The 17,941-nt window shown below is 39.7% G+C and overlaps 2 protein-coding genes across 2 annotated transcripts in view; one reads left to right on the forward strand and one right to left on the reverse strand.

Annotated features, from left to right (window-relative positions):
• Positions 1-8,004, reverse strand: part of LOC136837473 (acylphosphatase-2-like) — a 275,757-nt gene extending 267,753 nt beyond the window's left edge. Inside the window, exon 1 of the mRNA XM_067102262.1 lies at positions 7,718-8,004. Within this exon, the coding sequence (XP_066958363.1) occupies positions 7,718-7,808 (91 nt within the window). The 5' untranslated portion in view covers positions 7,809-8,004. The remainder of the gene's footprint in view (positions 1-7,717) is intronic.
• A 4,793-nt stretch (positions 8,005-12,797) lies between these two features.
• On the forward strand, positions 12,798-15,099 carry LOC136837569 (uncharacterized). Its single transcript, XM_067102446.1, has 5 exons — positions 12,798-13,022; positions 13,141-13,362; positions 13,750-13,983; positions 14,129-14,665; positions 14,821-15,099. The coding sequence occupies exons 1-5, from the start codon at positions 12,798-12,800 to the stop codon at positions 15,097-15,099; spliced, it is 1,497 nt and encodes a 498-aa protein (XP_066958547.1).
• The last annotated feature ends 2,842 nt before the right edge of the window (positions 15,100-17,941 follow it).

Below are 17,941 nucleotides of genomic sequence, written 5' to 3' on the forward strand. Positions count from 1 at the left end.
GCAGATGGCATGTGGTGTTTTCTTCAAAATTGATTGATTTTATGAAATTTAGGCTCTGAAGCCAAGCACCTGCACCGGGGCACTTGATGTAATTCAGCGATTAGCTCAGTTAAAAGAGGGGGTTCGAATGTTTGGACAGCAAGGTAAAGAGCACCAGATAATAACGGAGATGAAGTACAAATAACGATCTACAGGTGGAACCGAGAGAAAACCCCACAGTTTCACTTGGCAGTTCTAGATAGGTAGGATACCAAGAAGGAAGAAAGGAGCGGGAATGGAGGTGTAGTAAAAGGATAACAAGCAGAAAATGCGCCGAAACTAAGACGGAATCGAGTTTTCTGTAGAGCGTATAATCAAGGCCACCGAAAATAGATCTATCTTTCTGTATGAGCCGCGGCCCACGAAACTGTGAACCACGGGCGGGACGGTAGCCTGTCCTATATAGTTGCCCGAAGCAGGATTATGGCTAACTTTAACCTTAAATAAAATAAAAACTACTGAGGGTAGATGGCTGCAATTTGGTATGTTTGATAATTGGAGGGTGGGTGATCAACATACCAATTTGCAGCCCTCCAGTCTCAGTAGTTTTTAAGATCTGAGGGCGGACAGGAAAAGCGCGAACAGAAAAAGTGCGGACAGAAAAAAGTGCGGACAGAAAAAAGTGCGGACAAAAGAAAGTGCGGACAGAAAAAAGTGCGGACAGAAAAAGTGCGGACGGATAGACAAAGCCGACACAACAGTTTTCTTTTACAGAAAACTAGAAAGTGATCTCGCATTATGGAAAAACGAAAAGAAAGGAAGAGGAAGAATATGTGGGGGATTCATCATGAAGTAAGCAGGACTTGCCTTCCGGAAACACAAGGGCTACAGACATCGCGACAAAAAGTGAAGACTAAAGAAAAATGATTCAGTTTAGCTTTCGTGCATCTAAATACCGAAGCTTAGGCAGATTAATAACTACTTCTTATAGCATAATGAGATTACTAAATTATATATATTATATATATATATATATATATATATATATATATATATATATATATATATATATATATATATATATATGTATATATATATATATATATATATATATATATATATATATATACAAAAAGTCCAACAATGGAGTGACTGAAATATATATTTAAAATATATATATATATTATATATATATATATATATATATATATATATATATATATATATATATATATATATATATATATATATATATGCATCAAACCAGAACTTCTCACAAGATTACAGCAGAAGTCTAGAAGCAAGATTTGGGAAGGGAATATCATAAAAAAAATTCACAAAAATAAAACATTGAAAATGCACAAGAAATTGCGCCAAGAAAACCTCCTTCCTCAGAAATCACGTGAGATTTTAAGAAATCTGTTTTCGTGTGAAGAGAGAATTTCAAAATATTCGCAAAGTTTTGTTATATTTTCATTCCAAAATTATTTTGTTATATATTCATTCAAAAATTATATCGAGATTTGTATACCTAAATATCTGCAAAGAAATTCTCATACAGTATACTGACTGGCCCATGTGCCCATACAAAACACAAACTGTTTAATATATATATATATATATATATATATATATATATATATATATATATATATATATATATATATATATATATATATATATATATATATGCTATCTCATTTCCGTGACAAATGGAAGAGTCTAATCCTTCTTTGACTTATTCATCAGAGAAATTAGAAAGGCGTGAAATTTAATGATGAAGTGAGACGAGCTTTGTGCAGTTCCCAAAATGGAATTTTGACTTTTCCGGGACCGCGAAATGGAATTTTGGTCGTAATTTCATTTCTCCTCCCAGAAAGGGAAAGTGGGCTGAAGGCACCGAGAGTATAATATGACAGCGACGGACAGAGAAGTTTGGAGAGCATAGGAAGCAAAGCAGGAATTGCATCATTTGAAAATATGGATTCCATATTGACTGTTAATATTCTCTCTCTCTATAAATGGATACCTATATATATAAATGTATATATACATATATACATATGTATATATACGTTAGGTAGATATGGATAGATATAGAGAGATATATATAGGTAGATAGAGATATAGAGAAACATATAGATAGATAGATATACTGTATATATAGATACTTATATACATATATATATATATATATATATATATATATATATATATATATATATATATATATATATAATATGTGTAGGTATAATATATATACATATGTATATAATGTATACTGTATATATAGATACTTATATACATATATATATATGTATATATAGATACTTATATACATATATATATATATAATATATGTGTAGGTATAATATATATACATATGTATATAATGTATATATATATATATATATATATATATATATATATATATATATATATATATATATATATATCTGCGCGTGCGCGCCCGAAAGTAATACCGTTGGTACTTTCAAAATAAAAATCCCGGTAGTACCAAGAAGAACGCATATTCAGTCAACTCTGAAGCTATCAACGACCACTGAAAAAGTTAAGGACAATTTTCGTACCGTATAAGGTAACGATTAAAGACGTTCGCTCGCTAAGTGGCGTCCCATTTTCCCAATAAACTCGAGTGGATGTGATTAGAGGCATCAAAGACCTCAATAACCGGTTATTAACGGCGCGATGTAAATATGCAAATTACGTAAGATGATGCCCGTTTTATGTGCTGGGCTAGCGCTGTATAGGATAATGGTTATTATATTTATATTGCCCTAATTATTTTGTTATTCTTCTCGGTAAGATTCAATTGAAAGCTGTTTTTTCTTCTCGGTATGGTTCAGTTAAAGACAGTTTTTTCTTCTCAATAATGTTCTGTTAGAGAGGTTTTTTCTTTAAATGGTTTAATTAAGGCAGTTTGTCTTCTCGATATATTCAGTTAAAGACAGTTTTTTTCTGCTCGATAAGGTTCAGTTAAAGATAGTTTTTTCTTCTCGATATGGTTCAGTTAAAGGCTGCTTTTTCTTCTCGTTATGATCCTTCAGTTTAAGACAGATTTTTCTACAAAGTTCAGTTAAAGACAGTTTTTTTCTTTAATGGGTTCAGTTAAGGCAATTTGTCTTCTCGATATATTCAGTTAAAGGCAGTTTTTTGTCCTCGATGTTTCAGTAACAGTTTTTTTCTCCTCGATACTGTTCAGTTGAAAGGCAGCTCTTCTTTTCTTCTCGACATGGTTCAGTTAAAGACAGTTTTTCTTCTTCTCGATACGGTTTAGTTACAGTTTTTTTCTTCTCGATATGGTTCGGTTAGACAGTTTTTTTTCTCGATATGGTTCAGTTTGACAGTTTTTTCTTCTCGAGATGGTTCGGTTAAAACAGAGTTTTCTTCTCGATATGGTTCAGTTAGGCAGTTTTTTTTTTCCCGATATGGTTCAGTTAGTTTTTTTTTTCGATATGGTTCAGTTATAGTTTTTTCTTCTCGATATGGTTCGGTTAAAACTTTTTTCTTCTCGATATGGTTCAATTGCAGAGAGTTTGTCTCTTTGCAATATGGTTTAGTTAAAGGCAGTTTTTTCTTCTTGATTTGGTTCAGTAAAGACAGTTTGTGTCTTTTCAGTTTTTTTTTCTCAATATATTCAGTTAAAGATAGTTTCTTCTCGATATGGTGCAGTTAAAGTTTTTTTTCTCGATATGATTCAGTTAAAGACAGTTTTTCCTCTTGGATATGGTTCAGTTAAAGTTTTTTCTTTCCTCGATATGGTTCAGTTCGTCTAAGCAGTGACTACAATTATTGCCTGGTATCTAAAACCAATGTTCCCAAAAACTGTGCAGAAACCATTCCCTCCGTTACATGGTATTATTTCATCCATTTTCCACTGAGCTTAAGGAGCAAATCCTACCAGCTTTCGCGTGGCCTTGTAGCGCCGCTTCCCCGAATCACCATGATTTGGAATCCATCCTTCAAGCAGATGGGTCACTCGCTTTCTTTGGATAATATGTAACACTTCATGAAAGTTCTCTGCATTTCCAGTGTCCCCCGTTTGGAATGGAATATCAAATTTGGGCCAGAGGCCAAGCGCCGGGACCTATGAGGTCATTCAGCTGAAAATAATGTAAAAACAATCGTTAGGAGAGGGTGGAAAGTGAGACGGAAGAGAGATTATGAACGAAGGTTTAATACAAGGAATGGAAGGGGTTGCAGGTAGGGGCCGAGGGGACGCCGCAAAGAACCTTCGGCAATGCCTACAGTGCACCGTGTGAGATGCACTGATGGCACTACCCCAGGTGTCCCCCCCTAAGGAACAGGGCGACCTCGAAATGTACATATATTTTCTTAGGCCTTCTTTTGTCTGTTTGCAAGCATCACTCATCGGTACCTGATGAAGAGTACTATGTCTTTGAAAGCTTATAGGAAATTAAAGAATCTGGAATCTAAACAATCACGTCTTATTGAAACCTAGCAAGAGTAGTAACCGATATGTGTAGTAACTGATATGTGTATGTATGTATGTACATACATTATTTGAACTAATCTCCAAATTACTACAAATATCAATTCGCTTACTAATAAATATTATTCCGTCAGCCATTCCAGTGTCGATACAATTTCTCTCCTCTTGATGGAAACCAGGCATCTTAATCACTTATCCAGACTACGTTAATACTAATAATGGAAATTCCCTATCAGCGTTCAGCGACGACGAAAACCCCTGATAACAGAAAATGACCAGACGAACGACTTCTCCAATACAAAACATTGGCAACGATGAAGCTGAGCATTCACGGCGCCACAAACAGTCACCTACTACTCGTAACGAACGAAATACTCATTACTCTACCAATCATTTGGCATTTTATACTTGTTGGGGAAGGTGTCTGTTGACTGGCTGGTTTTCGTGCGCGATTTTATAATGAAGGTACGGTGAATAAGTTGCGTGTTAAGTAGACGATGTAAAATTACGTGTTGTGTACACGATGTATATTTACGTACTGTTTAGGCTATGTAAAGGCGTGCTTTTCTGGTTTGCGTTATAAAAATTCGGAAAAAAATTTTATCTAGGGTTGAAGGCGGAGGCCTATGAAGCAAGCCAGATCCCTTAGAATCTGAAAATCTAAATCGCCCCCAACTCTAAATGTCTGTAATAATAAATGTGTATATATATATATATATATATATATATATATATATATATATATATATATATATATATAATATATATATATATATGTATATAAATATGTATGTAAAATACATACACACATGTATACATACATATATTTAATATATGTATTTATTATATATATAAATGTAATATATATAATTTCACATAGCAAACACGAGCTAGGGTATAGTAAGATAAATTAATCTCTACAAGATATATATAATTTAATTGTCATAGTTTCACATTTTTAGTTTTTCACTAAATTTCGTCTTAACAGAACCTGAACTGGATATCATTTTCCATGTTTGATGGATGAAACCTCATAGATCCTGTTTCTAGCTAGTTTATTTAATCCCCTGTGCATACACTGGCCTCATTATTTGTCTTTTTTTCTCATTTATCATATTTCCCATGTCTCTGGATATGTGATGCATTCTATGAAGCAAGAATTATGAAGTCTTTGGTGATATGTTGATCAATATGGAATCATCTGCAAATTCCAAGTCTATCAGGTTTCCAGTATTACTCCATCTTAAACCTCCTCTTTCACCTAACCACTTATTTTTATTATACATTCCATCACAGGAGTAAAAAGCAAAGGTGACCCAGCATTCCCTACGCTGCGTCATGGGTTACCACCTTACTTCCAGACAGAGATAAAAAAAAAAAACCTTGACTAGTCCCCTTAATCCACTCAAATGTTCACCTCCGTTATGATCATAACCCTCCAAGCAGGGTAAAAACTCTGGAACTCCACATATATCTTAAACACAACCGCTGCTGCCCTCTGGTTTTTTCCCTTTTTTCGCTGCTAGTGCCCCAGGCTATGTTTTCTTCAAGGACCTCTATCCAAATATTCTTCCCTGTGAGGTTCTGTACAAGTAAAGTATTCTCATGACATGTGAGTACTGTATCCCACTATCAATGAAACATTAACATGTCTCTTGTTCTGCCCATATGAACCACAGAGAAAGAAGTAATCATAAAAATAGAAAAGTAATGTACAAAATAAATTCTGCAGATGAAGCTATGGTCTGTAATCAAACATACTTGCGAGAGCTCTCCTATAAAAAAAATTTACAATGATTCATCCCAGCCTAACCTAACCTAGGGCAGCAGGTCCTACCTGGTCAGCTTCATGTGCCCTGGACCCCCAGTGAACCTGACCTAGAGCCCATAAGTCATTCAGTGTTACTCACCTGACTGAGGTGAAGGGTTTGAGCTCCTATAGATCTTTATCCTACCCTAAGCTATGCCATCATAAATTATAAACTGAAATACAAGAATACATCCCAACTTGATCTTGTACACCAGGTCCTCATTGGCAAGGGGGCAACATCTCTTCCCCCCATAAGCATATCACTTACCTCAAGTTCATGATGTATGGCTAAAAGGCACAATTTTCTTCCTCTTGTCTCAATCCCAGTAACTGACTTTAGTTTTTACTGATTAAGAAGTTGTCTATTACACACACACACACACACATACACGTGCGTGTGCGCAAAAGTGGCCTAGTTACAAATACGCCATGCAAGCACTACAAATGCCCAAGACTTCCAAAATAATGTCTCCTAAATTTAGGAATGCTTAAAAAAAAACCAAGGAACTAGGAAAATGATGGGAAATATTTGTACAGTAGTTTGACTGGTAAATAGGCCTATGTAACTTAACCCCACACTCAATAAGCAAAAATCATGTGAAAATAACCAATCATTCGACCCTTAGTGGCAATGAATCCTTTATTGGCAGAAAAGTTGAGCATCATATATATTAACCATGTTTTGTATATGTTACTTTTACACCTATAATCAAATTGTACAAATAATGCGTTTATTGGATAACAGGAGTCTACAGTAGGCAAGCAATGCTTTTGTATCTGGAATACAGAAACTAATTACAAACCTAACGTTCCTTAACCAACTTGAGATGCAGGATTCCACTTAACCAAGGGGACTGTGCCCTGCTGGACGAAACCTCCCCCCCCACCCCGATTTCTCCAACCCTATCCTGACCTACCAGATGGATTGCATCCTAACCTAACGTAGCCTAGGGTATCAAATCCTACCAGACTGAGGGGGTTAGGGAATAATGGGCCCCATCACCTAACCCGATCTAAGGCGCTATAAATCATAAAGAAGCAATACTTATATATTGTATACACCTTGGTTATTCGATGTTCCCTTTTGCCTATACCTCCCAAAGAAAACTAAGCCTAAGACTACTATGGTTTCCCACGTGATTACCATCATCGTTAGATTCTGAAGTATGGTTATGGTTTAAGGAGTGATTTTCATTTAGAAGTAAATACATTCATCAAAATCTAATCAAAACCTGCCACGAAACCCCTATTTCACATCTAAAGTCAATTTTTGCCCCACATAGTCTTCATTTTCAAATTCTACACAGTGAGATACAACGTTTATTCCTACCCAACCAAATACAACGTTCATTCCTAACCAACCAAATGCAACATCATTTCCCAGGCAAAGTCATAAAAATCACATTCAAATTATTACAAAAAATCTAGCCCTCTTCAAAATTAAAATCACTTACCCGATAAAAAGCCCAACCAAAGTGTTTCCGAGCCCACATAGTCAGATACAGACGTTTTTCTCAAAATCACTGCTTTCGACCTTATGGACATTCATCGGTCCCCACAAAGTATTAGCATTAGTTTGTAAAGTTTATGCACTAATTAATCTGATAGGTAATCACCGATAATGCACTAAGGAGCAACCAACACGTAAAGACCAATGTGGAGGCAATAAGAAAATCCAACGCTGAAACATTACGAGTTCCATGCCATTGATAACTATCTCGTGTGCCGTTGATGGGGATTATCGTGTCTAATGTGCCTCCCCATCCCTGTTTTATAGAAGGGAAATGCGGAAATAAGCCAAAGTATAACTGATTAATATATTTAAGGTAAAAAAAATTGCAATTTGTCCCGTACGATTAAAACAAAGATAAAAAATGTGGCATTTGGTAACTCCTCCCCGGGCGTCATTACAGTGATTACACTCCCCAGTTTTGTTCTATGAAAGTGAAATACGGAAATAAGGGACAGTACAACTGAATAATATATCAAAGGCAAACAAAAAATTGTGATTTGTCCCACGCGATTAAAAGATGGACAGATTAAAAATGGGATATTTGGTAACTCTATACCTGACGTCAACGCCAAGAGAATTTACTTCCGCAGGTGTAGAAGTGTGTTTTACCAAGATTTTTCATCGAAACAGATTTCTACGATATAACAGCAAAAAAACTATAGCTTAAAACCTACACTGACTACAGAAAACCGGTATGGATCTAATGACAAAGTAAATATGCACAATTATCATGTGATAAGTTTAATGATGAATAGCAACTCAGTAGCCCATGGGCTGCAGATAGTTTTCTCAAAGATAAAACCAAAAGTCACACATCAAACAAACGATCATTTGCCGTTATTTTCATGTAAGGAAAAGTTTTTTTTTTTTTCTAGTGTCGTACGATGCATTACCAATATAATTCAAATATTATTATAAGTAACCCAGGAAGTAAATGTAATTTGTTTACTTGCTTCTTGAGCCCGGCAATTTCATAGGCATAAGTCAGATGCTGCCCGTTTATAATTTTTTTTACGACATTGATTTATCCCCGAAAATGTTTCATGAAACGTTTTCGAGGGAAGAAAAATATTTACTATTTTGTTTGCTAGATGTCGTCAAGTAGAATTGTATCTTTAGCCTACTTAGTTGTAGGCCTAAGCCTTAACATCTTTGAATAACGTGAATGACGATGCATTACTGGAGATTTTTAACACTTTTCAAATAATATTTTAATTATTAAAGTTACTTCATTGCAGTTTTTTAAGTGTATGGATTTGTTGGTAGCCTATGTCTTAAAGTGTTGGAAGGACACAAGTATCATGAACAGTGTATGGTAAACTTCAGGCCTACATCCCAAGTGTTATCATGGCCGGTTACAATACAAACATACAGTAGAGGCCTAGCTTTACTGCCATATCGGTTTAAAGTGCTGTGAATGTAATGGCTGACGTTAATTTTCTTCAGAAATGTTTAGTGTATACAATACAACACCATGCCCTTTGTCCTAACAATAATGGTAGCCTTATGTCAGCATGTCCTCATGCTCTTGGGCCGGCCATAACGGTGGTTGAAGAGGATATGAAATAACTTGGGCTTGAAGGCGGACAGGCCCATTTTATTTTTGGTGTCCTAGGTCAGGTTGACTTGTTAATGAAGACCTGGTACTCTGTGTTAGGTTAGGTAAAGTTTGGAACCTTGTATCGCACTTTTGAGCTATGTTGCCCTAGGTTAGGTTAGGTGGGGAGGAGTGGGCAAAACCCTCTTTGGTCAGGTAAGATGACTCATCCAGGTAAGGTTAGGTGGGAGGGGGGTTTAAGGTGGCCAAAACCCACTATTCTCAGGTAAGACACCCCACTAGATGAGGTTAGGTTAGTTGAGGGTTAACCTCTAATTTCACTAGCCCTGCACCCAGAGTAAGGAAGATGGTAATTCTAAGCCGGCTGTCCACGGTGAGTTAGCCTATGGCAATTGACGTTTTCCTATGTTATTTTACCTGCTGAACAAGAATTTGAAATAATATTTTGTCGGTAAATTACAGTTTAGCAGCAGCCAACCGGCAAAATATTACCTTAAACTTTTGTAAAACAAGTAAAATAACATAGAAAAACGTCAGTTGCCATAGTCTAGCTCCACTGCACACTATTCGAAGCTTTCGTAAACGGGAAACAAAACATTACCATTTCTGCTTTCAACTTAGGTGGCCTCTATAGGTTGCCGTGGCAGAACAGTGCTGCACGCCTTATCTGCATTTTTAAAGGTTCCTGGCAAGCTCGTATATTCTGGCAAGAGGTAATTACTTTAAATTCTTGTTGGCAAAATAACTTGGGAAAACGTCAATTGCCAGTCTTTCGCAGCTCTCGCTAAGTGCAGAAAAACCCAGCTGCTGACTCAGAACCGGCTAAGCGCATGCAGGTTAAGGCTTAGAATCAGTAGTAATAGTAATGAACGAAAAGTGCCTTTGGAACGGCTCCCACTATCCATTTATTCGCCCTTCATTTTACGCTTGTTTTTCGTGTTCCAAATGGCATATATAACAGGAAATACAAAAATAAGGTACCCAAACCTTTTCCCAAGTTATTTACCCCACCAAAAACCCCGAATTTAACGGTCCCCCTTACTGTTAGCTATTCTCGAAAGGGTTTTACCACACCAGTTCTAAGATAATTTACAGTTTAATTACAGCTGAGTGACAAAATATTGCTTTAAATTCTTGTTCAGCAAGTAAAGTTCTTTAGAAAAACGTCAACTGCCATAGCCTAGCTTAGTGCGGACAGCCGGCTTAGATCTGCCAAGAAAATATCTCCAATCTGGTCTAGGAACACTAAACTACTTTTAAAAATTTGTTGTTACTTTATACAGTATTGGGTACTGTTTAATACATGCAGTGTACTACCATAATTTATAGACCTCTGTGCATTCCTTTACTGTTTGTATGGTTTAAGTATTTGGGTACCAGTATTTTTGATGTCTGGAATAATACATGACCTTGGTCAAGTGCTGCGCAATGTTTTTATGGGTGTGTTCCAGAGAAATAAAACTCTATTGGACTTTGTATGCTACAGTGCTATATTGTCCTTGTTTATTTGGATTTATAGGCTGTATTGACTGGTCATGTCCTTTAAGTAAAGTAAGTATACCTTAGTTTAACCAGACCACTGAGCTCATTAACAGTTCTCCTAGGGCTGGCCCGAAGGATTAGATTTATTTTACTAGGCTAAGAACCAATTGGTTACCAGCAACGGGACCTACAGCTTATTGTGGAATTCGAACCACACTATAGCGATAAATGAATTTCTATCATCAGAAATAAATTCCTCTAATTCTTTATTGGCCGGTCGGAGAATCTAGCGCGGAGCCAGCTGAGTGCTAACTGAGAACAGTACCCACCTGTCCAATGAGGAACTATGTGGCTAAGTAGTACAAGTTTTCAATAGGGTTTGGGCTGGCCTAGCATGAACTACAGCATACCCATCATCAAAATTTTGCTATTTCACCACCACACCTTTGTAATTTACTGTAATTACAAGCCTGATATTTCAAGGTTAAATAATACATTAAAGTATACATATATACAGTATTTGAGGGATGGATAGATATATAAATATAAATTATATATTTATATATATAAATGTATGCACGTATATATATTATATATACAAATTAACCTATCAGATCTATATGTATACTGTACTGTATTTTCCCTAGGGTAATATTAAGAGTTTTTTACATATGAAGTAGATATATAAGACCAGGCTGGTGTATGTATATATATTATATATATTTTATTATATTGTCACGGCTTAACCTTTTAGCTCTTTACACTAAAGCAGGCAGTTTCTAGCTTTGCCTGAATTCGTTTCATAAAGAAAACGAAGACTCAAATTAAGTACTCAATAATCAGCACAAGAGCTTATAAAGAACATTCTTAAAACAACTGTGAAGGGACAGTGAAGGAGTATGATACTCAGAAGAAAAGTATAAACATTTATTTACAATAAAGACCATTAACTGAATCAGACGGCAGTGTAAGGGCATCAAACCGCCTCTCTGTTCCTTGTATTTCGCTCTACATTTGTACATTAATCATGCCGTACTTGTCACTTGTTATTGTTTCAGATGCTTTATGTATCTCATTATATGTATCATTCTACGGCCTATTCGCTGATATATATATCTGCCTTCTACATGTTCTGTAATGCTCTGTATATGTCATTTTATGTCTTTCAGTAAACACAATTCTGTACGGACATAGCGGGGGGCTGCAGGTCGCCCACTACCTTTCCATCTGGTTTCCGCATTATAAGTACCTGTCGTGAACAATAAAGAATCAGTCTCACTTCTGATGATGGAAGCAAATCCGACATCACCATGGCAGCGCTCCCGGTAGAGGTGTTCAACAGGATCTCCCCTTGGCTCTACGTGCATGCAGATGATGTCACGTACGCGGCATTAAAAGGTAATCTGATCAAGAGCTACTCAATGCCCGTGACGGAAAGAGCACAGCGCACACTCGACCTGGCATCCTAGCCCCTCGGAGAAGCATCACCCAGAGAGGCCTGGGATGAACTGCAGGGGCTCATAACATTACCAGGCCAAGACGAGAACGCCTTTGACGCCTCCCGCAGGAAGTAAGGGAGCAGATAAGGGACGCTTGACGCCCTTGACACCGGGGACACAATGATGTCACCCAGAAGGCAATGAGGCCACCAAGGCCTCAGAACATGCTGCCACCCTTGCAGCCGCCGCCCTGGAAGCCTGCAGCCTGACGGAGAGCAACAACAACGACGACAGAGAGATCAATGTCGTCTTCAAAAAGAAACTGAAAGAGAACAGAGGGAAATCATTTGCGATGTGGTGTTTCTACCACAAGAAATTCGGCGCCAAAGCAGAATACTGCAAACAACCTTGTTCCTTTCCAAAAAACGACGTCAGCAGCCACAAGTAACAGCAGTGGCCACGAAACTGATCTCCCCCCGATCAGCAGGTTTTTTCATCAAAGATGAAATCTCCAAGCACCGCCTGCTGGTAGACATGGGGCAATGCAATCTGTCTTCCTGCCGACGAAGGAAGACCTTAAGAAGAAACCTGACTCAACAAACGCCCTCATCGTAGCAAACGGGACACCCATCCACACACACAGCACAACGACATGGATCATCTCCATCCTGGGCCTCAGATACCACTGGCTCTTCGTCATCGCAGATGTTAAGTTCCCGCTGCTGGGTGCAGATTTCCTAGGACACCACGGACTTCTCGTCGACGTGGTAAGGGAACGACTACTGGACACAGGAACCTGCCACTCCTGCCAGCTCGCCAAAGGACCGGGGATACCTGCCATCTGCTCGCTCCACAGCCTCCAGCAGCTACACGTCCCTTCCACAGGAGTTTCCAGACATTTTTAAACCGGAGCTAAGACAGTCACCGGGGGCTTCAGCAAAGCACAGCATATTCCATAACATCACCACGACAGACCCACGAACTCATGCAAAGTTCCGGCACCTGTCCACACAAAAGCTGCAAGCCGCCAAACGGGCCTTAGCAGAGATGGAACAAATGGGCGTCTGCAAAAAAGCATCAAGCCCGTGGGCATCACAGCTCCACATGGTAAAGAAGGCGGATGGCTTGTGGAGGCCATGCGGAGATTACTGCCGCCTAAACGTAGTGACGACACCAGACCACTACCCCCTCCCAAACATGTAGGACCTGATAAGTGCACTCCACGGGGCAAAGATCATCTCCAAAATGGACTTGCTCAAATCATATTTCCAAGTCCCAGTACACCCCGACGACGTCCCAAAGACCGCCATAATAACACCCTTCGGGACCTATACATTCTTCTTCAACCTTCGGTCTCAGAAACGCAGTTGCCACATTCCAGCAACTGATGGACACCATTTTGGGAGACCTGCCCTTCTGCATCTGCTATGTCGATGACATCCTGATCTTCTCCAGGTTGCCTGACATGTCCGGGCAGTCCTAAAATGTCTACAGGGGAGTGGCCTAGTGGTGAGGTTCGACAAGTGCATCTTCAGGAAGGAAAAAATAGATTTCCTTGGGCACGAGATCTCACCTGTAGGAGTACGTCCAACAGTATCTAAGGTGAAGGCCATAGAGAAGTTCCCAGAACCCCAAAACATCAAGGCCCTGCAGGAGTTTCTGGGGATGATAAATTACTACAGACGGTTCATCCCCAACGTCGCTCAAATCATGTACCCACTAACATCAGTCCTGAATGGAGCCAAAGGGCAAACCTGGGAAGCCCACAGTAGAGGGTATTTCAGCGAAACGAAGGCAGCTCCTCGCCACTTTGACATACCACAACCCTGCAGCCGCCTCAGGTTAACAACGGACGCCTGCAACACGCCTGCAGTGCAGTACTGGAGCAGGTGGTGAACGGCGCCCCTCAGCCCTTGGCCTTCTTCAGCCGGGCAAGTTCTCACCAGCCAAAACCCGCTGGCGCTTGACAGGGAACTGCTGGCATCTACCAGTCCAACAGAAGGCACTTTGGGTACACCTGCTGGAGGGCACCAAATTCACCATCCTGACGGACCACAAACACCTGGTACATGCCTTCACAAAGCAGGGAAATGCATGGTCAGCAAGACAGCAGCGGCACTTTACTGCCATCACAGAATTCGGCTACACCATTAAATACGTCTCTGGGAGAAAAAACCCAGTAGCCGATGCCCTGTCAAGAGTAGAAATAAACTCCCTCCAGCTTGGCATCAACTACAAAGACCTGGCGAAGGAGCAAGCAGTGGACCCTGAGATGGCAGCCTACAGAATGTCACTGATGGCAGTGAAGTGGGAAGACGTGCCCTTAGGAAAGCTCAAGAACAAAGCTCCTCTGCGACACCAGCACAGGCCGCCCTCGCCCCCTTGTGCCAGCTTCGAGGAGAAAGCAGGTGTTTGACGTGATACACAGTCTCTCCCATCCTTCAGGGCTCACAACGGCATGCCTTATGACCAACAAGTTCGTCTGGCACAATATCAACAAGGACATATGTTGTTGGGCGAGGAACTGCATAGCGTGCCAGATGAGCAAAACATCTCGCCACACAGAATCGAGTTGGCGAATTTCAACCACGCCAGTGCAATTCGCCATATCCATCGCCGACGCTCGTCGGCCTCTTCTGCAGTCCGGAGAGCAAAGATACCTCCCTGATGGTTATAGACCGCTCCACCTGTTGGCCTGAAGCAACCCCCATGAAGGAGGCATCCACAATGTCATGCAGAGGCCCTTCTCTCAGCTGGATCAGCCGCTTCGGTGCTGGACAGCATCACCACAGACAGGGGCCCCTGCCTTCCTCTCAGAACTCTGGGTCTCCCTGGCACGTCTGATGGGCACAAGCTGCACAGCAAAAATGGCGCACAACCCCGCAGCAAATGGCATGATCGAGAGAGCCCACTGCTCTCTTAAGGCAGCTCTCATGGCACGCTGCACCAATGAGAACTGGAATGCACAGCTCCCCTGGGTCCTCGTGTGTCTTCGCACCACACCTAAAGCAGATGGCAACACCTCCCTGGCTGAAAAAGTCTATGGGGAAACATTGGTCTTGCCCGGAGAATTCTTCCTACCATCAGCTGGGGGCGCAGATACGCCCCTCCCGAGATTGAGGGAACTCTCACAGAAGTTTGCTCCCTGCCATAGGACCTTCACTGACAGGACCAGCAGATACAACCCACCCACCTTAGACTTCTGCGCCTACGTCTTCGTCAGGTGGACACTCATCGGCTGCCCTTAACGAGGCCCTATAGGGGCCCCCACAGAGTCATCAGGCGGGCGCCTAAAGCATTCCTGCTAGACATCCACGGGCGTGAGGACTGGGTAACGGTCGACAGGCTAAAACCAGCTTTCCTGTTGGACACCGAAATCAGCGAGGAGACAGGCAAGCGACCCAGAGTTCCCCCTCAGCAACACCACAGGAACAGCTGCCCCCACGCCGAAAAGAGGTCCAGGAGGACAGCCCAGGAAACAGTCCGCACAGAACCAGAGGTTGCGCCCACACCCCACCCACAGTTCTCGAGTAGAGGCCCACTCCAGTTGCCGCAGGGCCTCCTTGCATAATTATTGTCTTGGGTGGGAGTATTGTAAGGGCGTCAAACTGCCTCTCCGTTTGTGTTTCACTCTACATTGTACATTAATTATGTCGTATTTGTTACTTGCCTATTGTTTCAGACTTATTTATGTATCTCATTTATATGTATCATTCTACAAGCCTATTTGCCGATATATATCTGCCTTGTACATATCTGTAATGCTCTGTATATGTCATTTTTATGTCTTTCAACAAACACAATTCTGTACGGACCTTGCCGGGGGCTTCAGTCGCTTCCGCGTTCTGCCACCTTTCCATCCGCTTCCCACATTATAAGTACCTGTCGTGAACAATAAAGAATCAGTCTCACTTCTGACCTTTCTTGAACCTCGCAGCAGAAATAAATATCAGGTCACTGCATCGAGACCTAAATACCTTAGCAATTGAATACTGCAGCAGCTCTAAATGGAGGACAGTTACTAATACCGGTACTTAATCCTCATAAGATCTTGTAGACTGAGTTGCAGTAGCAGCAGTGTGGGTATAGGAAGATGAAACTGAACATCTTCGTTAAATTCTAACAGTTGATATTCCTCATCAGTGTTCGTTGTGTGATACACAACCGTCAGGTAAGGGCAGACAATATAATCCCTCTGATGAAACTTTCGTAGATGACAAAAATAAAATTTCAGTTCGTAAAGGGCCACAACGTACTCGAGGAAACATATCTGATGATCGATAAGTAATCAACGTCCAGGTAGTGAGTCAAGGTTATAACACACTTAGTGCAAAATCATTAACACTGATGCTAGAATCATCCAGGTAAGGAACAAAGGCGAAACAGTTCACTCGATGAAACAGCAGCTGCTCCTCGAAGCTAAACATCCATGTAATAAGTGAAGGAAATATAATGAAGCTGGCGAGACAGCATCAATATGTAGAAAGCTTCACAAATATTGTAGCAGGAGGCGGTGGCCAGTAAAGGAAGACACTACAAAAACACTGGTACAGCGATCCAGGGACATCTGCTACCCTCCAGCAGATATATTGCTTCCAGAGGACCAGAGGTTATGCTTACCCTCTTTAGCGTTCAGACTTAGGATCGACTGACCACGAGAGAACAGAGAACTTGGGCTAAACCTCTGTTTTCCTCCACGTCACCATGGAAAGGAAGAATTTATCGGATTAGAACTATCATCCTTAACTACTGTAAAACGCTTGAACAAACAAACAGCATTCAAGTGCCTTCAAACGGTAAACATACAAGTGCATGAATTGAAAAATCAATGAAAAAATAAATGAATGAAAATACTCAGACATGGATTATATATATATATATATATATATATATATATATATATATATATATATATATATATATATACATATATATATATATATATATATATATATAATATATATATATATATATATATATATATATTAGATATATATATATATATATATATATATATATATATATATATATATAGATATTATATACTACTATATATATATATATATATATATATATATATATATATATATATATATATATATATATATATATATATATATATATATATATATATATATATATATATATATATATATATATATATATATATATATTGTTAAGATTTCCATTCATCCCTTGTCAGGCAGCTAGGAATAAATTTATTCAAAGGGAATAATTTCACCCTTTCATTTGACTGTTGGGCCAAAAAACATGGCAGGCGAGGTGAACCCAGTGTGTTTGAACTCATGTGAGGGAAAGCCCCACCTCAGCTGACCTGGGGTAATACAGTAACAGCCCCCTTCACCCCATCATGCGATATGTAGGAGCAGCAAGCCCTTTAGGGATGGAGACGAATCCAGGCCATGAGATAGATAGAACTTAACCTCTAAGTACTTAATCATAAGACCCAGTTTTCTCAACTCTTTTGCTGGCTGTTTGACTTTTGCAGATCGACCTAGGCCTGCACTCCGAAGCAAACAATCTGGAAGGGGTGCACTGGTTTTCCTGAGACACTGCACTCCGCGCAGAACCAGCACTCGAGACACACATGCAAATTTTCCTTCCTTTTGCTGGTGAAAACTAAACACGGTGATCGGCCAAGCCTCAAATGTTCAGCGCAAAACAT

Source organism: Macrobrachium rosenbergii, chromosome 59 (genome assembly GCF_040412425.1).
Source record: "Macrobrachium rosenbergii isolate ZJJX-2024 chromosome 59, ASM4041242v1, whole genome shotgun sequence".
Classification (NCBI taxonomy): domain Eukaryota; kingdom Metazoa; phylum Arthropoda; class Malacostraca; order Decapoda; family Palaemonidae; genus Macrobrachium; species Macrobrachium rosenbergii.

Excerpts from the sequence above, each read along its gene's own strand:
- LOC136837569 (XM_067102446.1), top strand. The coding sequence starts at position 12,798 with ATGCAATCTGTCTTCCTGCCGACGAAGGAAGACCTTAAGAAGAAACCT. Across the intron at positions 13,023-13,140 it reads ACGGACTTCTCGTCGACGTG|GAGTTTCCAGACATTTTTAA; the intron begins GTAAGGGAACGA and ends TCCCTTCCACAG. Across the intron at positions 14,666-14,820 it reads GCTTCGAGGAGAAAGCAGGT|AATCGAGTTGGCGAATTTCA; the intron begins GTTTGACGTGAT and ends CTCGCCACACAG.